The following is a 21,523-nucleotide window of genomic DNA, read 5'->3' as shown; positions in this document are numbered from 1 at the left end:
CTCTTCATTTGGCTACTAACAATGGCTGCACAATGACATTCTTCCCCCTAGCTTGTCAGGAAGGTTGGAAGAAAAATAGTCAGAGACTTGGCAATCAGCTTTATTTTCTGTATAGTTCAGACCTTACCTCCTCCCAGCACAGCATCCAGGCTGGAAGTTTCTGGAGTACGGAAGTTTCTACTTCACATTTGACAGTGTAATGCTCTTTTCTAAGCCAGCATCACTGCTTGTTTAGATCTGTGCAAATGTGGCAAGTTTACAATCTCTTTAGTGGCCATCAAATGAGATCGCAGATGTCCCCACAGTCCTATTTGAAATCATGAGGGAAGTTAAACGAAGGCATGAGGTGAGACAGAGAAATTATCCCAGCAGCAGATCAAGAGACACTTTGAGTCTTACCAGCTGGTCTGAATCATTAGTGGAAATTTCCATTTGAACTTTCAATGGAATAATGGATTTTTGGCTACAGGAGTGAGGAAAAGTGTGTTTATCTGTATATATGTGACTGTGTTTATGACTGCATATTTGAAGAGTTATTTTTTCTTTGCATTAATCAGAAGACTTAAAACAATAACAGTAGGAATTTTATGCACAGGCTGCATTTTCCAATCAACTCTCCCTTTGAGATTTCCACTCTTTATTGCAAAAGAATTAAAGAGAAAATAATGGATTACATTAGGGCCTCAGCTTCAGTTCTCAAGTACTTAATCTCCCTGGCTAGGATTCAAATCTATGGCCTCAAGTGCTCCATCTTTAGAAAGCGCACCCAGTCAACTAGACAGCATTTAAGGAGTGCAGATCTTTCAAATCTGGTTTCACAAAGAAAGCAGAGGTGTCCTATCACAGTGCAGCATGTGCTAAACATCCTGCAGTTAATTTTCTGTGGAAAACTGTTTTCAGTAGTTCTCCTGGCTTGCAACTGCCCTCTCTCTACCTCAGCCTGCTGGCTACCACTTTCACCAATTCACAGCTTGCAAGTCCCACATTTTTAACTAGTTTTAATAGATACTGCAACAGAAGCAAAAACGTGGCAGGCAGTGCCTGCCTGGGTGCAGCCAGGCTGCTGTGTGTGTGTGCTTGCACACAAGTATGTGTGTTTGTGTGTGGTTATGTGCCCACCCAGATCAGGCAGAAACTGCAAAGAGATGCATCAATTTACAGATGCAAGCAGCTGGAGCAGGAATGCTATCAGACTTCTTAAACACACCCATTTAAATGTCTGCCTTAGTCAAGCAGATAGAGTAAGGCACTGTTTCCACCCTCATTTTCCCTAAGTACAGGTATTTGAATGTGTATCATTATGTCATAGATTTTTATGCTGCTTAACTACCAGGTGCAGCAGACGTACACCAAATGGACATTGTTATGTCCATTAGGGAGCTTAATGTCACTGGTGATATTAGGAAGTTTGAGATGTCATCAAGCATCAGTTGTGATGAGCACGTACGAAGGAGGAAACTGGAAAGGCCTTCATGTTGATGCAACAACTGATCGCTGCTGGCAAATATTGCACTTAGAGAATCACTTAAGAAAGGATTTTGGTGGGAGGAGTGAAGAGCTTAACTGCAGTCCTGGGCCTCTATTGAGGCAGCATCAGGACACTTATGTGCCCATGTTCTCCTTGAAATTAGAAAAGCAACCCATTCACCTTAACCTACATGATGAAAGAAGTGGTAGAAGGAGGCCTGTATGTGTTTTCTTGTGCCAAGTCAAAGAAAGGTACCCAATAATGTGCTGGCCTCTTACATGAAGGGCACCAAGTTCTGTTGCCCAGCTAGTGCCATAACCTCCACCCAGCTTGAGTGTCCTAGGCTACCAGCTGCATTCCCCCTGCCATGGTGTGACCCACTGCCATCTGTGCATGCCTGAGGAGCACCTGACCTCCAGGCTCCCAGGGCACACCATCTACCTGTGCCAGAAACCGAGTGCTTCTAGGCTGCTGCTGTCTGCAGAGCAATTCCCATGGCTCCTGGGTTGCCAAAGGGAGGAGAGACTTGAGGGTTTGAGTGAAAAGGCATTTTGTGCATGCTGAAAGCATGGCCCTAGCCCTACCCTGATGAATTGCATATTCTGATTTATTCCCATCCCATCTTTGAATGTTTGCAAGGCTCCATCAGCCTTTTTGGCACATGTGTACTGAGCTGGGGAAGGTAGCATGGGCTGAGATGAAACTCCCCTCATGGTTGCTGACATGAGGGCTTGGGCTGCCCTGAAAGTCATCTGAGGAGTTTTTATGGTTATATATAAACATGGTAAAGCAACAAACTTTATCTAGGGTGAACTAGCAAGCAGAACTGAGGTGCTGGCCTTATAAACTATTTATAGTTATAACCTGGCAACTATTACTCACTGGCATTTCTGCCAGGTCAGCACTGGCATGGCACTTCCAGCAGTCTCCAACTCAAGCCCGGAGGAATACAGATGATCTCAAATCACAGGGACCCACAGGCTGTAATGCCTGTGGCTGCTGGGAAAAGGCTGTCTGTGGCTAGAAGCCCCCACCTCTGTCTGCCTGAGCTTTGCCACCAAGCACCTGACACCCCAGAAGATGAAACTCTGTGGAAGAAAAGTTCCTTCTCTCAGGAATGTAGTAAGACATTCTTTTATCAGGGCTAGCACCAAAGCTTTGTGTGTTATCATGTTCCTCAGTTACATTTCCTTGAAGCCTGACTGGGTTTACCAGGGACCTACATGACTCCTCAGCGGTTCTCCAGCTCCAAGAGGTGACACTAGGATTTGTGGCACCCAGAGATCAAGAGCTGCGTGCCTTGGGGACTTCTTCTAAACAGCAAGAAAATATTCAGGAGTAATAGGCTGTGAACTCAATTACTTGACCTTACCTTACAATTATTCCTTATATTTTTCTCCCCCGCCACCCATTTCCTTCAAGAAAACTCACAGCATTGATTAATGATTAGCCTTCATTGGATAGCACATATTGACCAAAACTGTAGTTCTGTAGTCAGTAGCTGTCAGTAAGCTGTAGTTCTGCAGTCAGTAGCAGAGTTGGGTACAGCCATATTGTTCAATAGGGTGTGTCTGATTAAGATTAAATATGTAAATACAATTGTATTTTTGATAATTTAGCCAGGACAGACAATATTGAGTTTATGCCAGCTTTTATGCTGTGTGGCAACACAGATCTGTACCAACATGAAGCTTGTTGACAAAAAGAAAAACAAAATTTATGAACACTTTTTTTTTTTTTTTTTTTTTTTTTCTGGTGAAGTCTAAAAGGGAGGAGAGATTTATGTTGGATCTCAGCTTTGCTTTGTGTCATTGCAGTGGTGTTTGATCCAGGAGCAGTACAGCAGAATTTTCTGTATCATTGAGAAGGGAGATTTTGTGTGCAACCTGATTCCCAGGAATGTTTCTGGCACAGCAGCAGTCCTCTGCAGAGCTTCTTACCCAAGGCGCTGCTGGCAGGAGAAATCAGCCTCAGACTCCAGGGCAGGATGGCTGTCTCAGAACATCTATTGCCAGCAGCCACCCATGCAAGAGAGTGCCTAATCCTCTCTCAGCAAGAATCTCAGCCATTCTTCTCAGCCATTCTTCTCAGCCCTGCAGTGTGGAGTGGAAGGGGAGAGAAAAAGGAAAACTGCTCCAGGCACAGTGGGCAAGCAATACCGAAAGGAATGCCATTAGATGCCGGGCAAGGGTACCAAAGCAAGGACTGGCACACAGGAAAAGCAAAGGTTGGCTCCTCCTGGAGTGTTTTGCTGTAAGTCTCTCTATCAGGTTTCACCAGCTAAAGATGCCACCAGATATCCCCTCTCTCCTAAATAATTTCCCCAGCTTTGGAGTCAGCCTTGCTGGGAGAGAGGAAATACAGGTACTCCTGGATCTCCCTTGACATGTCTTCCTTTCTGGGGCTATCAAGCAACACCTCCACCAGTTGATATGTTTTCAGATCCTTTGTTTCCTGAGAGTTATACACTTATCCACAAACGTCTGTGTACATACCACGCACACTCATCCGTCAGTGCAACTTGCTGTTTTAGGAACACATCAGCATGAAATCAGGTGAGGTTAATGCCATAAAGGAAGACTGGAACCTTCTTAGCTGCTCTGGTAAGTGGATAGGCACAGGATACCTCCAGGAAACTACATCTAGAGGAATTGCTCAGTTGTCGTATCAGCATGCTGTTGAAAGCCCTAAAGGAGGTGATAAATCTATTTCTTTTTAACTTGCTCATAACCTTCAAGAGCTCCTGTTTTGTTACATCAGAAAACCTCTTCTTAGACAAAGTGTTCAACAGCCACAGGTGCTCTTAGCTGCTCTCCACTTATTTCTGCCTGTTCTTGCTCCACCTTCCACACTTGAGCAGTATGAAAGACAGTGTGACACCTGCCCCTGTGGGATAGGAGCAAGTCTAAGGCATGAACTCAGGACAGTTTTGGCAGGTGCTCCAGGAGCCACACCCTGTCTCTAGGTTTCCAGGTACTAGGCTGGCTGTACCTAGGATTGCATACAGAAATGATCCCGTTTGCAGCACAGCAGAACATTGTGCTCCTAGTGGAGGACCAGCAAGCCTATTTCTATTATGTTTCCAGAAGCAGGGTCTTCTCACCAATTAGAGATGCTCTGGCAGACAATTCACAGATTTTAAGGTCTCTGTTTATAGGACATACTCGGAAACACAGATTTCAATATTTTAACAAGTCTCCTTGCCCTTTTCTTGCCCAAATCTCTCCACCTCCTGGTAAATAATCACTCTGTAACAGAAATAAGGGCATTTAGGAGCCAGGAAGAAAAAGGGCTTGGCCAAAACCTACTCATTTGAAGAAGGAAGCTTCCTTCAGAGGCAGCAATCAGCAGTCCCTGGCAAAGAAGCGCATCACTGTTACATACTGGAAATGTTTATTTAGTATCTGAAAATGAAAATGGCAGGGAGCACAGCATGCAGTTTAGAAGAGCTAATGGCCACAGAGAGAAGTAACAGCTCTGAAGGACACCAGTATGAGAGGGCTTTTTGCAGTATTTTTTAGAAAACATTTACTTTTTGTTTCCACACCTTTGCATTTCCAATGGAAAAGGATTTGAGCCTTAGATGAGGTTTTTGCTAATCTTTGGATACATGCTTTCAGAACCACAACACAGGGGATTCAGGGACAGGGCCCCCAGGAAAAAGCCCAGTGCTATGCAGAGGTGCCACTTGTCCCTCTACAGAAATGACCCTCACCTGCCCTTGTCTTTGCTCCTCTCCAAGGCAGAGGTGCTCCAAGCCGGCTGGCTGGACTGAGGACCTGTCACCTCTGTGCCACGTTGTTTCCAAGGGTGTCATAATGTTTATACCTCTAACATATTGAAAGATGAAGGAAATTGATGGGGCAGGACAGGGTGGAGGCTGCTGTAATGTTAGCTCAGTATGACTGTGATAAGTGCTGGCAGGGGGCATTTCTCAGGGAGGGAGGCTGTTCTCGTGTTACCGATGTACTGCACAGGTAGCTAAGCAGAAGGAATGACACAAGGATATTCACAACACAGCCAATATCAGTGACCAAAAATAAACATGTTATTTAGACACATTCCAGAGCGCCAAGAACCGTCTCTCCCCGGGCGTCTACTTGCTTTATTACTTGGCTTAATAAAAAATACTAAGCCCCTGAACCTCACAGACATGCTCTCTCCCCCAGACCTGGCTGAGCTGAGAGGGGCTGCAGTGCTCTGCCCTTTGCTGGAGGCTCAGCCCTACAACACTGCCTCCAGTGTTACAGGGCTGGCCGGTGACAGCGTGGGCAGCACTGGGCATTGGCATTCCACAGGAGAGAGCAGGGCCAGGCAATGCCAGTAACAAGAAGAGGAAAGGAGCAGAGCTGACACAAAGGGAGAGTCCAGCCCTCCTCCTCCACCTCATCCTGCTGCCTGAAAACTGGAAGGGGAAGTGTGGGTAACTGCTGCCTGAAGGCATCAGTCCCTGCTGCCATCCCTGCCACTCCTTGTCAGCCATAGCCACTGCTCCTTCCCATTCACCAGCAGTCAGCTTGCCTCTCTGGGGTTGTGGTATGGCCAAAGCAAGCTGCTTTGCTACCAGCAGCCTCCCACCCAATGTTATCAGCATTTTGCTACTCGACTGTGTTGAATTTATTTTGGAGACTTGCTATGCAATTCAGCTGACAAGTGTAAAGGTCTGTATTTGAGTTCATTATCTTGTCTCCCTTCACCTCTGTTGGAGAGAAACAGGTACTTCTCAGGGGTGATTTGGTTAGTCATGAAGCAAGTCAACTACAACTCCACTGGAAGTGCCTCTTTCCACCAGCTATAGTGGCCATCCAGATGACTGACTCCGATGAAGGAATTCTGCTCTATACCCTGTTTCCCCAAAAATAAGCCCTAGCATGATTTTTCAGGATTTTTGAGGTTGCTTGAAATATAAGCTCTTCTCCAAAAATAAGCCTTAGTTACAGTTCATTAGAAAAGTCAATTTAAATAGTGTCCAGGTAGCTATATATGTAAAAAAAATAAGCATCTTTTGGAACAAAAATAAGACCCTGTCTTATTTTCAGGGAAACAGGGTAGATATCTAGGAGTCAATTCAATTGCCCACACACTGGTGCCTAGGACCATTTGAGATCCTCTGGGTTATTCAGTGTGAGCTGATGTCCCAGAAGGGTAGTTTCCCACGCTCTTGTATCTTATATACCATCTGTGTGCTGATGACTGAGCTAAAGTACCTTCAATGGACTATTTGTCTATGCTGATGCAGCAGGGCAACAAAGATGATCAAGGGAGTAGAGCATCTCCCTTATGAGGAAAGGCTGAGGGAGCTGGATCTCTTCAGCTTGGAGAAGAGGAGACTGAGTGGTGACCTCATTAATGTTTACAAATATATAAAGGGTGAGTGTCAAAAGGATGGAGCCAGGCTCTTCTTGGTGACAACCAATGATAAGACAAGGGGCAATGTGTGTAAACTGGAACACAAGAGGTTCCACTTAAATTTGAGAAGAAACTTCTTCTCAGTGAGGGTAACAGAGCACTGGAACAGGCTGCCCAGGGAGGTTGTGGAGTCTTCTACTCTGGAGACATTCAAAACCCACCTGGAGAACTTCCTGTGTAACCTCATCTAGGTGTTCCTGCTCCGGCAGGGGGATTGGACTAGATGATCTTTCGAGGTCCCTTCCAATCCCTAACATTCTGTGATTCTGTGAGAATGAAATCTGTGTAGTGGACACCTACATCTAGGTACCTACATATAAGATGGGCATCTCAGCTCTGAAATATCCAGTGGAGATTCAGCACTCAGTCCATTTACTCTTACAAAGGTGATTTGAGATGCCTGAGGGTATTCAAAACATCTGCACAGGACTGCCAGATCTGATACAGGAGGTGTGGGAGACCCATGTGTTCCTGGAGCGGTCCCTGGAAGCTGGGCAAGATACCCTGTGGCATCACTATATGCCAATGTGCAAGCAACTAAGATGAGGATCCTGGCAATCCAGCCAACCACACCTGGGAGCACTTCAGTGCACACAGAAATGGGCACCTGCATCAAATCGGTTGCGACAGTCCTGGCTTTTTGGCTGCTTGGGAGCTGAGATACCATCTCACATTCAGACATCTAAATGTAGGTGACTATATATGCAAATTTCATCTCATACCTAAAGTGAGATGGCAGTTGTATCCCCTTTCTGGTGTGATCTTCATGCTATTTGTACTCACCCATGTAGACTAGCAGTTTTTCTCCACCCTTTGGCACAGCATGAGGGCCATGGTTGCCATTTCTCAGCCTACCTACCACGAGTCATCAGCACTTGGGCTCCTAAGTCACTTGGGATTTTTTTTTTTTTTATGTAACCCCATGTATTAGTCTTTTGATAGTACAGGGTGTGTTTGATGACTGATTCTTAAGGATTTCTCAGGCATTCTGAAAGTGTCAGTGTTACTCTTCTTATCTTTTCTTCTTTTCCCCTCCCCCAAACCTGATATAATTTGACACACTGCCTTCCATGGGGTTTTGTATGTCTCTGTAAATGCAGGGAAGTAGCTTGCAGTCCATAATGTGCTCTGACAAGATGCAAATTGGCTGGCAATGACCAGTGACCTTTGAAAGCTTCTTTCAATGTCTTCCTAGACAAGTTGCATCCCACTGAGCTGGTCCTGAACTCCTCTCCATCACTCCTTCTTTCCTCCTCTCATTTTTCACAGCTGCCTCTTTCTTGGCTAGTTTATTAAGCCTGGAACCTACTTTAAATTTAAGATTAATTTAATGTAAAGAAACCTGGCATGTCTCTTCCTAAGACGCCTCAGGATTTTATGCTGAAATGTAAGTAGGAAGGACATGAGGAACTGTCCTAGGGCTCAGCCTGGCCCACCCTGCAGTGACTGCACCAAGCGTTTCCTTGCAATGAGCCACTCATCCCCACAGGCCTTCATGTGCTTCTAGGGACTGTGCAAGAGAGGACTTTCTTGTATGTGTTTTGTGGCAGTCTGCACATATGACATTCAAAAGGGATCAGCACCCAGAAATAAGCTAGGGGCCCTAAAACCAAACCAAACCAAGAAGTGAGCAAACAAAAAAATTTAACATGCAGAAAAGACAACCATGGGCAGTCAGACCTCAGCACAGGCATGTACAGCTGCTCCCCCAGTTTTGGGAAGGAGCACAACCTCCACAGGATGGGAGGGATTCCCAGGCTTAGGGGCTGTGTGTAGGGACAGAGTCCTTTGTGTGAATAGGCCCTGCTGTTAAATCCTTCATCAGAATAATAAAATAGCCCCAGTGAGTAATATTTAAAATAACAGATGAAGTTATGAACACATTGGAGGTACAGGGACTTTGGATGGGATTGCACCAATAGGTGTGTCAGGCCAGAAGCACAATGAAGAGCAAGGGGGAATGGCCTTCATTCATTAACCATTTGGGCCAGCAATTTGGACAAAGTGACTCATTGCTCACAAGCAGACAGAACTGCGCCAGAACAGAGCAGGGCTGGGCTGAGTGAGACACCAGGAAAGACAAACTGCCCTTTTCAGGAAAGAAGCCCCAGCACCCTGAGGCAACTGTCTCTGGAGCCACGCTTGCAGCTGCTCTCCCTCCAGGTGTTGTGGAACCATTTGTATGCCACAGCCTTCCACTTAGCAAGCAGTCATCTGGCAAGAAAGCATGCAAAGAGACAAAAGGTTTGGAGCAGGGAGGGGACACACTGCTATTCATAGCCACGGTCCCCACCCACAGGTGCCAGGAGTGCAAGGGGAGCATCTTATCAGGTGCTTGGCTGAGCAGCGTTCAGTTCATCCCATCCCAGAGCTGGGACAGGCAGTGGCTCCATCTCCACCCCGATGCAGGGGTGAGTGCCCTGCTGACGTCAGGAGGCCTTACTTCATTTCCTGACGCGGGGTCCGTATTTTCATAACTGTGTCCTGTTGGAGAGGCGGTGGAACTGGAATAGGCGTGCTCAGCCACACCTCCTCACTCCTCCAGCTGTTAAAGCTCCCAAGGACGCCAAGCGCAGGGCTGCTGCTTGGCTGAGGTTAACAGGAGCAGAGGTGACTGTGTTACTGGCGCACTGGGAAGTTGCCTCTTCCAGCGGAGCCTCCCTGCTGCCTTCTCCGGGCAAGACCCAGAAAGGTAATTCAAGGCAATGTCCTACAGAATCCAGGGCGGACCTGCATTCTACAGCTGGGGTGGGATGGTGTTCAGGATCATGGCTCTAGGCGGGTGGGAGAGCAGGGGCATGGGGTGCCACAGCAAACAGAGACAGCCTCCCACCCTTGACCCTAACATAGAATTTCCATCTGGAGCTGGGGGAGTTACTGCAGACTTTCTTGGGAAATTATTTGAAATTTGTGCCTGGATGGGTATATTTTATGCACAAGGCATTAATGAGAGAGGAGGCACAGACTGGAGGGAGAAGACTTATCACTACAGTTAGAACCATGATTTGGGGGTGAGCTGTGATGTGGACCCAGCAGTAAAGTGACTGTGGCACAGGTTCCCTTGCACAGACTGCGGAGCCCCTTGGAAATCCCAGACCCTTGTGTAGGTGCTGAATGAGCAAACTCAGCTTCTGGGGGGCAACACTCACCCAGGAGACAAGGTAGAGACTGTTCGTGCCTCACAGGCCATCTACCCTGGAAAAAAGTAAAGGGGCTAAAAATCAGCACAAGTGGCACGGTTTTCCAAGGTGGCAATGTTCTTTCCACCCTGTTTGTTGCAAGGGCCGCGGCAGCTGACTGGGTGTCAAGTACCACTTGCAGTAAGCACCCAAAACTATGGGTGTGCTCTGTGCTGCCCTGAGGTCTCAGGCTGGCTCTCCACCTGCCTCAACAGCAGGTTGTATCTCCCAGACCTGTGAATAGATAAGCTTATCTGATCAACAGTAAATTTCTGTGATTGAAATTGTAGCATTTTCTCTCCAGATTTGCAAAAACTCCCACATGTGTTGTTCACCAGTTCCATTCTTTTCATGAGAGTCCAAAATTCCTGCATATTTGCATAATTCATGTTTTATTGTAGACAGCTTTTTGAAGAGTTGCGCATCTCCTTTTACACAGTGAGGTTACAAGCTGGAAAAATACTCCAACATTTATAAGCAGGTCACATTGAGGCAAATGTGGGGCTGAGAGTGAGTCAGTGATATTTTCTCCCTTCATTCATCCTTTGATTAGATCAACTGCCATTTATTGAAGACTCAATCTCCCCTCCCTAAAATCTATTGAAAGGGTTTTAGAACCAACCTCATAACAGCAGTGTGTTGTTCTGGAGGGGGAAAGTGAAGGCAAATGGCATAATGAGCACTCAACTCTGAATTTTGCAAGAGGAACTTTTTTCTTTTATCTCAGAAAAGAAAGCATTTGGTTTTCCAGTGTGGGGGTCACCATTAAGGCCAGATTCCCTCATGTTTCATGTCAATATTGTATTTAAACTCCTGTTTGATAGATTTCAGAGACCTGAGACTAACTGAGCAATTCGGTACCTAGAAAGCAGTACCTGACCCCTGGCATCTAAACTCACTCAATGTCTGAATAATGGGTCACGAAGTGCTCAACACACTCATGTAGTGGTTTCTGCACATGCTTCAGGCTCTCAAGGAAGTAGGCAACTTTATACCCCTTGGCGACAGGCAGAGCTCACCTAAACAGCCTTTTATCCCCTGGCGAGACAGGCTTAAACCAGGCTTAGACAGCACTGAACTTGTGACAAGACAGCAGGAATGTACTGGGTACACTGAAGACCTTGTCCGTCCTTGACTTGTGGACTCCTCAAGCAGTAACGTGGTGGTTACTTCTCGTGCAATGAACAGCATTAGCTCTGACATGTCAGGCCTCCAGCCAGAACAAGGCAATATCTTGGCAAGGGGTCCGTGATCTTTGAGATAGTTCTTGTTGCCCAGCTGCCATGAAGAAGAAGGAATATGAGTTTGGGGCTCATGTTTGGTGGCCTTTATTTGCTATTATTTTGGCATGAGAAGAAATATGCTGGAAGTGCCCAGCTTAGTTATCTGCAGAGTAAAAGGCAGTTAAAGTTCCCCTTCATTCAAACGCATAAACCAAAGCCAAGAGTGTTCCAGAGAAAGCAATAGAGGGAAAAGAAACAAAGTAATGCGTTTCCTGTTCTGTATTGCTCATCTCTGAACCTCACTGGTAGGAAGTACTGATGTTGTTTGAACTTGTCAAAAGAGTGTAAGCTGTGTTATGACTAACAGGTGCTTTTGTATCAAAAAAGTGATAAGGCAGCTCAGTCTTTGTGCTGCAGGGCATCAAGCTAAGGCTTGTGAAAGCGCCTCACCTTCTTCCTGCTCCCCATCCTCCTACGACATTGCACAACCCCAGGCATGGTGTAGAGGACATACAAGGTGGATGGCCTCCTGCTGAGGGGCTTGGCTTGCCCTTGACCGAGAGCCAATGCCACATAAGAGGATGGCTCTGCTTCCACCTCCCCATGTCCTTAGCACTGTAGTGTCCTTGCCCAGTGAGGTGGGGATGGACATCTATCCCACCTCTCTTTCCCCCCTGCTTGCAGTACCCAAGTGGTTGATATGACAGCCTGTGTCTTTTCTTCTTCTACAGTTTTGGTGAAACATTTCACAGGGAGGTTGTTCAAGAAGGCAAGAGGATGGCGACGATGACAACGACAACATCGCCTCCCCGAGGTTGTGGCAACATCGATGCTGACTATTACCTGCTCTGTGATATGGAGAAGGCCTGGGGGATTGTCCTGGAGTCACTGGCTGCAGCTGGTGTCCTCGTCACCATTTTCCTCATCTGCTCACTCTTCTTTCTCATCTGTAAAGTTCAAGACAACAACAAGCGGCACATGATCTCCATCTATTTCTTCTTTCTCTTAGGCACACTCGGCATTTTTGGCCTCACTTTTGCCTTCATCATTAAACTCAATTCCAGGACTCGTCCAACTCGCTTCTTCCTGTTTGGAGTCATCTTTGCTCTCTGCTTCTCATGCCTCCTCACCCATGCCTTCAACCTCAACAAACTTGTGAGAGGAAGAAAGCCCTTCTCCTGGCTAATATTGCTGCTCCTCATTGTTTCTTTTGCCCTGGTACAAGTTGTGATCAGCATTGAGTACTTAGTCACCATGCTAGTAAACCAGAGAGACGATTTTTTGAGTATGACTGCAGAGGAGACCAACAAAGACTTTGTCATGCTTTTGATCTATGTGCTCTTCTTGATGGCTCTGACCTTCTTGGTTTCCATGTTCACATTCTGTGGCTCATACAAAAGGTGGAAGAGGCATGGGGCACACATCTTTGTCACTATCCTGTTCTCCATTGCCATTTGGGTAGTGTGGATCACTATGCTCACAAAAGGCAACACAGTTTTAAATAATCCTAGCTGGGACGATCCTGTCGTGGCCATTGCTCTGGTGTCCAATGGATGGATCTTCCTGATAATGTATATCATCCCTGAAATTTGTTTCCTCACTGCCCCTCCAAAGCTGGAGGACTACCCTCCAGAAAATGACTTTTGCCAACCCAAGTTCATAAAGCAGACGACTGGAGTGGACAACCGTGCCTACACCCAAGATGAAATTGTGCAAGGTATGATGAAGTGAACAATACCACTGTCCCCCAGCCCTAAGCACTCATGCACCACTCATGAGCTAAAAGGGTTAGAAGGGCTACAAGAAAAGATTTGAAGATAATGGATAATTTAGAGGTAGGAAAAAGTTTCAGACTGATGAAAAAATGCAAGTTAAAATGAATCTTCAGACAGGAGGGAAAAGAGTTAGAATCAATGCAAAAGCCAAAAATGTGTAGGAGGAGCAGCTGAGTAGGAGACCTATTGGGTGTCAGGGCTGAGACATAACTCCTTATGATTCTGTTATGGCTAGAAAGTCCATATAGAAATTCAGGAGTTTTTTGTTCGTCTCTTAGCAATGCTTCAGCTCTTCAGACCTCTCTAGGTTATACCTTGGAGAGTATTTCTTTTATTTCTGATATGGATCTCATTATCCATTGAAAAATAAATTCATCATCCAAAAAGGAGGCAAGGAGGTCTTACGTTTCAGTATGAGTTTCATGCCTACTTGGACAAAGCAAAATGTTTTATCAGTTAAGGCTTCCCAAAGCTATGGGTAGGAGATGTGGCCACACTCCCCATGGATCTGCTGCTGAGATCACATTTGTCCGCTGGAGTCAAACCTTCAAGTTTGTAAAAGAATAGATGAGAAAGGCTGTGCTTTCCCAGGGAATAAGCCAGAGGGGATCTTGTGCATGCAAGTGGGAGGGATTTGGCCAGTGATGATGACAGTATTTGTGAGGCAAAATGAGGTGTCTAAACTCCAAGGACACCCACGTCTTATTATTTACAATACTATTAATTCCTGCTTTCATAAGGAAATACTTAATAAGTCCCCTATCTATGGATTTTAACCCATTCCTGCCTGTATATTGCATAGAGTTTGGTCAGTCTAAAAGCAGCTGCTGAGTCTCCATTGTCATGGTATTTCCAAGCTAGAATATAACACTAACTCATTAACTTTTCCCCTCTCTTGTCTTGTGACCCAGGAGACACAGGAGATCTCAGCTACAACCCATACTCTTCTCACTTTCAGATGAAGGTATGTTCACCCCCCCATCACCCGTTTCACCACATGTAGGCTGTTTTTCAGATGGTGAAGGGAAGGACAAGGGGTCAAGATGGACCTAGAGCAGGCTCTGTGGAGGCAGACAGGTGCTTCTCATGGAGCTTGGTGGTACCACGACACATGTTCATGGAGATACTTGTGGCTGGGAGGAGCTGTGACATGTCCAGGGACATGGGGAGGCAAGAGGGACCCAAGGCAAAGTCTGAGGTTGTGTTTTTCAATATTCTGGATTTGATATAATGTAAGAAGTCCTCTTTTTGGGCACAGTTCCTGTAAAAGACTATGCCCTCCCTTCAGGAGATCATACTCCTTTCCCCAGCCCATGCCCTGAATGTATTCCCACCAGCAACCACTGAAAGTTGCAGTGCAGATCCAGGGTGGGCAGTCTGAGTGTCCCTATGTCCATTCACCAGTCTTACTTCATACCAGAGCCTAGCCAGATCTAGTAGCTCACATCATGTCCCCACACTTCCACTAGTGACATGTCTCCATGACTGGTTTGTTCTGCCAGGATCCTTTTCCACAGCCCATTGATCACATCATTTGCAGGAAACCTTCAGCTCTGTTTATCTCTCCCCCCCCCCTTTTTTTTTTCTTTTTTTTTGTTTGTTTTGTTTTTGTTTGTTTGTTGGTTGGTTTGTTTTTTTGTTGTTGTTGTTTTGTTTTAAGATCTATTCTATTCCTTCTGTCCAGTTTTGAAAGATAAAAACTTTCTTGCTTCCTTTTCAGAACATCGAACCCCAAAATAATTTCTCCATCCCTCGGCCCAACGCCCGGACAAGCCCATACCATGACTACACTGGTGGGAAAGGCCCCATGTAGCAGCTCTACTGGGAGCAGAGATTAAGCCCCCGTCAGCAGAGGCATGAGGAATGGGCCATGTGGTGACAAGTGACTCGATGCTACAGAAGAGAGAGTCAAACCCACAATGGCAATGCTTATGATAAGGAGAGGAGTCCTCTTTTCCCTGAACAGGCATCTTTGTAGCCCACTCTTATTTGTCAAATACAGCTTTCAGACACTGCTCTGACCAACCTGTTCCTGCTAACCCAATTACTCCATGGGATGGAGCTCTTCTCTTCTGACAGAGGAACATGCTAGCAAGAGCCTGTCCTGACCTATTTTCAGCAGGAATGCTGTAGGGCTAGAGCAGCAATAAGATCATCAGCTGGACCTGTGACTGGCTCTACCCCAGCCAGGACTTGCTTTGATCAGCTTGTGGGGATGCCTGCACCCCACATCTGACAGGAGAAAAGGCAGGAGCAGGAGCACCAGCCCTACACATCCCCACTCCTGCCTACCCATGAACACATCTCAGGTATGACCAAGGATGCCCTTATCTATCCACTCTTAATGTTGTGCCCACTCCCAGCCCTGCCTGGCTCTCTCAGAGATCAGTGGAGGTGAGACAGAGAAAGACAGAGAAAGCAAGATTATTCCTTTTTTCTTCTTCATGTTCACTTCCAACCCCTTCCTCATTGCCTAGAGACCACAGTGGAGAGCAGGAAAAAAATTTAAAGACACAAAAATATCTACACCTATTTACCCTGACACATTTTCTGATTTGCACTCTAGCATCAGCCTCCCTCCCAACTCCAGCTCTTGACCATGTGCCCCAGCTGAGCTCCCTGGGGAGCTCAACCCCAAAATACCTCCCTCCCCACCCCTGCCACACCAGGCTGTGGGTCCCTGCAGACAAAACCTTTTCCATGCAGCTGCTTGCAATAGCCTGGTGGAATTTAACCCTATGCACCTTGGAGATCTGCCTCCTCCCAAGTGTATATGTGATATTAATATGAACATTTCCCAAGCAGCCATTTTATGGAGGGTGGGCACCCTTATTCCCAGGAGTGAGCGAGCGTGAGCAAGTGCATGTGTGTGCATGTGTGTGTGTGTGCACGGTGTGGACTGCACCCTGGTGATGAGCAAAAAATCTGCAAAGCTGAATCATTCTGTAGCCTGCTTTGCATTTAGTAAATAGCTTTCCGTGATATTTCATATATAAATACATAGAGCTCTCCAAGTGGGTGTGTATGGTACACCAGCGTCTGATGCAGCTATGTATTTATTTAGTACTTTGTGTGTGTAATATTTAATTAATAAAAACCCAAACAGTCTGACTAGGAGAGACACATGTTCTTCCTCGGAAATGTGATGGTGGGGTGACAGCAACAGAGCGGGCCACCTGGAGACTGCAGCTGGGGGAGAAATGGCAAAGAGCTGGCTTCTTTGAAGCTGTCACTGTGGACCAGAGATCGTCTGCCTAAGGGCGCAGGAGAGGGTTAGTAGCTTCTCCATGCTACTCTTCTTGAATAAAGCAAGCTGATTCAGTGTTAGAGGTGCTTAAGAAATGAAGAAATAGAAACCCAAGCCACAGCAAGCAAATGCAGGAAGAAGGTTGTGATCTTTCCATCACTGCACCTGCCTGTGTCTGCTGCATCTATATTCCTGTATTTATTTGCTTGTGTCTTGCTGGGTACTTACATAACCAAGAACAGGAAAAGAGCTTGTAGGTATTTAATTCAGCTTGTAAAAATATATCTTTCTGATATTCTGAACAAATGTAATTTTTACTTGAAAGTAGAAACAATATCAAAGCAAAATAAGGATGATGATAATTTTTTAAACCATATATTTTAATGAGGCTGTAGTCTCCAATTTTAGAGGTTTCCTCTCTCTTGAGTTTTTACATGACATATTATGCTACCGCGTATGGGTGCTCCTGGCAAGCCAACCCCCTTCCTCAGGCACAGTATTGACTAGAATATGCCAGGCTGGGCTTTCTCCACTCTGCCTACCAGTGCTGAAGGGCAACACAGAGATATTTGGGTCTTCTGAATCCTTTGGCATGAGAAAGAGCCCTCCTAGGCATTGGTTTGAAATGTGCCATAGGGCATCTTGCTTTTTTCTAGTAAATTCAAGGTGGAAACTCTGCTTACCTTCCTCTCCCCTCTGCCTACACACTTCCATATGTGTAACACAGAGAATGGGAGAGAAAACTCAGGGGTACTAATGTGACATTGAGAGCAGATTGGGAAGGGGCTATGTGAAGCCATGATGCAAGTTGTTGACTTACAGACTGAAGGTAGGAGGGATGTGCTTGAAACAATACCAGAATTTCAAGAAATTAGGTTTATGAGCTGGTGTGGTACCATTGATGGCTTAAACATAGCTAATGTCACAGGAGGAGCCAAAAATGTGTCAAATAAAACAAAGCCAGCTTGACTGCTTTAGTGGGGTCTGGTGGAGCAAAGGGAAAGGCTAACAGAGAAATAAGAGCAAAGCGTGCTCTTACCATGTGTGATTTCCACATCCCAGACACTTACCAACTCCTTCATCGATGGCCACAGACCAGAAAGTTTCTCCCAAATGCACCTTGTCCCCAGAGGCAGCAGAACTAGGAGGGCTGAGGGACACTGTATGCCCTCCCATCAATGCAGGGCATGGCAATTTTCTTGATTATTTGGTTGTTATGGTGCATGCTGCTCAGCAGAAAGTGAAAATCTCCTTCGATGGATTTACAGCACCTTTTAGAGTACTTTTTTAAAGCTCTGTAATGACACAAATACTAATCTGCCCAAAGTTATTTTGCACTTATTCAATATTTGGATGAGGGCTGATTTAAATGCCAAATTAAATATCAATTTCTCTGGAACTTGGCACTGGCAGGAAAGGGGTGGTGGCACTCTGCAGGTTTCTCACACATCTGGAGATGCTTTCGGGAAAGCAGCAGTTTCCTCTTTTACAACTGAACTTAAACCAAACCAGACAGATACTTTGTATATGTATCTGTCTGTTTGTCACATCTATACAAGTCCTGGGGAAATCCTAAACTGGCGGAGCCAGACCGGCCAGAATCAAAAGGAACAAGTGAGTGGAGGAGGCACAATGTTGCTTGATTTTTGTGCTGGTTTTGTTGTTGTTGTTTTTCCTAAAATCTGCCCACTGGAAGTCTAGTAAACCCTGTAAGGCTTGTGCCCACCCTTTCCTCTGCAAAGGGCTCCCTTGTTGGTGGGGGCTGATGATCCACTGCCTGCAGGACCCTCCAGTTTCTCATCTTTTCCCTAATCAAGGAGATCAGAGCACCAGAAATGCATACACTGGAGAAGGATTGGCAGGGAACACACTGGGATTATGAAAGCAGCCAGGATTACCAGGAGACGGGATGAACTCAGATGAACTTCAGGTCAGGAATATCACAGGTAAAGGGCAAGGAAGGGCAGAGTCACAACTTGGATCTAAGGACTTTCAGGGTCACCATCCTGCAGGCTTGCCAGGTCTGTAGGTTTCTGTGTGTCCAACCAGGCCTGGGCATGAAGGGTGCGGTAAATCCTTGGGGCACAGCCACAGGCCAGCAGTGCCAGGATCTGGCATGAGGAAGGACCTTGCTGGGTTCATGTTCCAGATGCTCCCCAGCTTGATAAAAATGCTCCTCTTTTGGCAGTCAGTGCCAGCTCCACCCTCCCCAAGCAAGGATCAGTCTCTCTTCCTGGTCACATGCTCCAGCCAGCCCCCAAATGTTTCAGTGGCTCCCCTGCCAGACTTGTTCCACTTGATCAAGCTCTGTTGCAATGAGATAGGCCCAAACTGGACACAATATTCCGGATATGGCCCCACAAGTGCTAAATAAAGGGGAATAACCACTTGCCACACCATGCTGACTTCACCCTTACTCATGCAGCCTGGTATGTGGTTGGTGTACATTGCCATGAGCACGCATCTCTGGGCAATGCCTTCTTCAGGTTCACTTTCCCCAGCACCAGTTGCTCCCTTTGCCTCAGAGGAGCTTGTGTGGCTATAAATAGAAGGGACTGAACAATCCTGAGTTTCTGTCTCTAAGGCGGGTCATTTCTGGTAGGATCCAGAAACGGCACCCAAGGCTGCTTTTAAGCTGAGGGCCACAGCAGCAGCTGCCTCTCTCAGCAGGGAGCCCTCAGAAAAGAAGTCCAAGGGCCCCGGCCAACATTTACCTGCTTTCTGGGGACCTCTGAATGTAAAGTGGAGGTGTGCCTTGGCAGCAGCAAGCCCAGCCCTTGGGTACTAGCTGGTCTGCATCACTCCACACAGGCTGGGGTTGGTGACCTGTTGGTGGTAAGCTGCGCTCGATTAATCTGTGCCCTTACCAGACCACTGAAGCACAGGGTCTTGTCCCGCTCTGTCCCAAGGCAGTCTTTCCTGCTGCACTGAGCAACGCAGGACAGTGGCCATGGGAGTCTTCTCTGGGGATTCCTGCCTCACTCTGGTCACCCTGGTCCCTGTGTGCCTGGGGCTTGTCTTGTTCCCTCTCCCTACCTGCAGCACACCCATCCTTCTGTACCCAGAGCTGTCCTATGTGGGATCCTCTCCCTCCTTAGCCAACATACCCTGCCACCTGCAGTTTCTAGGGAAACAGGTGTTTGCTTTGCCTTTGCTATGGTGATGAGTGAAACACCATGCTAGATATGAGTGCCATTTTCTACAAAAGGCTTTCCAAAGTGCCAGGCGTGGAGCAGGAGCTGCTCTCCTGGTTGGCCAGGCTGACCTTATCTGGATCGATCTCTGGAGTCAACCAGGGTTCTGCCTGGCTGAGGAGTTTCTCCCATCAATGTACATTTGAGGAGAAAGGAAAGGCTGTGGCTTACAAAATAGTCATCTTGTTATGTAATGAGTTAGTCAAGAGCTGAAGTAGAATGCCATATCTCCAACATACATCACGGTCCCCTATTTCCCCCCATTTGAAGAAATGCTGAAAATTTGGGGTGAGATCTATAGTCCTGTGGGGAAAGGGACCTGGACAGCATCCTTGGCATTTTACTGCAAATCTTTACTGGTTGCGCCAGATTGAACAAACCTGTTTGAATCTCAGAAATTAGGCATCTCAGTGTTGCTCAGTGTCACTTAGTCATCCCAGGACCCCTGTGAACAGAGTAAAGAGACAGGCTGTTCCTGCAGGTACTCTGGCTTTAGCAGTGCTGAACCGCTCTCACTGCCTGTTTGCCTGGAAGGAGCCAGATGTGACCCTCAGCCCCTAACCCATCTGCCTGAGACTAGTGCCAAAGAAGCAATGAGACATACAGGGTCCATGATGCTTTCAGCACCCACCTGGTCTCATGGTGGTCTCTAGACCAGTGAGCCACATCCCACTGTGTCCAGTTCTGGGCTTCCCAGTTTAAGAAGGACAAGGAATTACTGGAGGGAGTCCAGCAGCAGGCTACAAAGATGATGAGGGATTTGAAGCATCTTTAGTATGAGGAAAGGCTGAGAGAGCTGGGTCTGTTCAGCCTGGAGAAGAGAAGGCTGAGAGGGGACCTTATTTATGCTTATAAATATCTCAAGGGTGGGTGTCAAGAGGATGGGATCAGATTCTTTTCAGTGATGCCCAATTATAGGATAAGGAGCAGCAGGCACAGACTGAAACATAGGAGATTCCACCCAAATATGAGGAAAAACTTCTTCTCAGTGAGGGTTCCAGAGCACTGGAACAGGTTGCCCAGAGAGGTTGTGGAGTCTTCTCCTCTGGAGACATTCAAAACCTGCCTGGACACACTCCTGTGCGATCTGTGCTAGGTGGGTTGGACTAGATAATCTCCAGAGATCCCTTCCAAACCCAGCCATTCTGTGATTCTGTGTAATTTTGACAGAGGTGAAAGCAACCCCTTCAAAACCAGGGAGGAGACTGCTTTTAGGTTTCTGATTCCGCAAAGAAGTGGAAACAAAGCCAAGAAAGTTGGTGCGAGGCAAAGAGCCAGCAGCGCCGCCTGGGAGCGGAATTTAAACCCGCTGGGGCTGCTCCTCCTGGCGTTCCGCTCGCAGCCGCCTGGTGGCGCCGTCGCCCCGCGGAGCCCAGCACCGCCTCCGCGCCTGTCCCCGCCGAGCCGCGGGGGGGGCACGGGGGAGCTGCTCCTGCCGCTGGCTGAGGCCTCTCCACGGACCCGGGGTGAACGCAAAACACGCTGGACTCCTCGTAATTAAAAACAAACAAACAAACATCCCCCCATCTCAATAAAGCTTTAATTATGAAATCATTAAAAATATTTTTTAAAAAGTTATTGCATGGTCTTTCATTGAATTTTGGTAAAATTTTCAATTTTGTTCGCATGAAATTATTTGACTCAATGTGTTTCAGTGAAAAAACAAACAAACAAACAAACAAAACCTAAAAACTTTCCATCCTAAAAAAGATGTTTTCCCATTATGACGTTCAGTTTCTTTTACACAGCAACACAAAAAGCTTGTCTCTGAACTCAGTTTATTTTAGGCACAGTTTGGGTTGATTTCAACTAACCTCTTCCTGACCGGCTGCACTTCAGCTGCTGGAGAGAAATGGCTGCGTGGAGGGTGTCTTGCCCAACTCTGGTGAGGCATCCAAGGGTAAGGAGGACAAGTCAGTTCCCAGACCCTGGGCCACAGACTCCTGTTGCTCCACAGGGCTCCAAGAGATGGACAGTCACTGGGTAAGGCAGGAAAAGGGCAAGCAGGCATGTTTCTGGCAGCCTGGC

The 21,523-nt window shown here is 46.7% G+C and overlaps 1 protein-coding gene across 2 annotated transcripts; it reads left to right on the top strand.

The window, feature by feature from the left end:
• Nucleotides 1–11,655: 11,655 nt before the first annotated feature.
• GPRC5A (G protein-coupled receptor class C group 5 member A) lies at nt 11,656–18,145 on the top strand. Of its 2 annotated transcripts, XR_014183128.1 has the most exons (4): nt 11,656–12,996; nt 13,966–14,018; nt 14,775–16,326; nt 18,119–18,145. XR_014183128.1 is itself a non-coding variant. In XM_082043174.1 (3 exons), exons 1-3 carry the CDS (start codon nt 12,057–12,059, stop codon nt 14,865–14,867), a joined length of 1,086 nt encoding a protein of 361 aa, XP_081899300.1. In that variant the 5' UTR covers nt 11,656–12,056; the 3' UTR covers nt 14,868–16,740. The 2 variants fall into 2 exon arrangements, 1 of the variants encoding a protein (XP_081899300.1); XM_082043174.1 differs by lacking the exon at nt 18,119–18,145 and having other exon boundaries at nt 14,775–16,740.
• Nucleotides 18,146–21,523: the final 3,378 nt, after the last annotated feature.

This window comes from Streptopelia decaocto (genome assembly GCF_964273445.1).
Source record: "Streptopelia decaocto genome assembly, chromosome: 1".
Taxonomy (NCBI): domain Eukaryota; kingdom Metazoa; phylum Chordata; class Aves; order Columbiformes; family Columbidae; genus Streptopelia; species Streptopelia decaocto.
The sequence above is the reverse complement of the archived record's forward strand: the minus strand, read 5'-3'. Positions and strand labels throughout refer to the sequence as shown.

Coding starts and splice junctions, on each gene's coding strand:
- GPRC5A (XM_082043174.1), top strand. CDS start 12,057: ATGGCGACGATGACAACGACAACATCGCCTCCCCGAGGTTGTGGCAAC. Junction 12,997..13,965: donor CCAAGATGAAATTGTGCAAG/GTATGATGAAGT, acceptor CTTGTGACCCAG/GAGACACAGGAGATCTCAGC. Junction 14,019..14,774: donor CTTCTCACTTTCAGATGAAG/GTATGTTCACCC, acceptor CTTCCTTTTCAG/AACATCGAACCCCAAAATAA.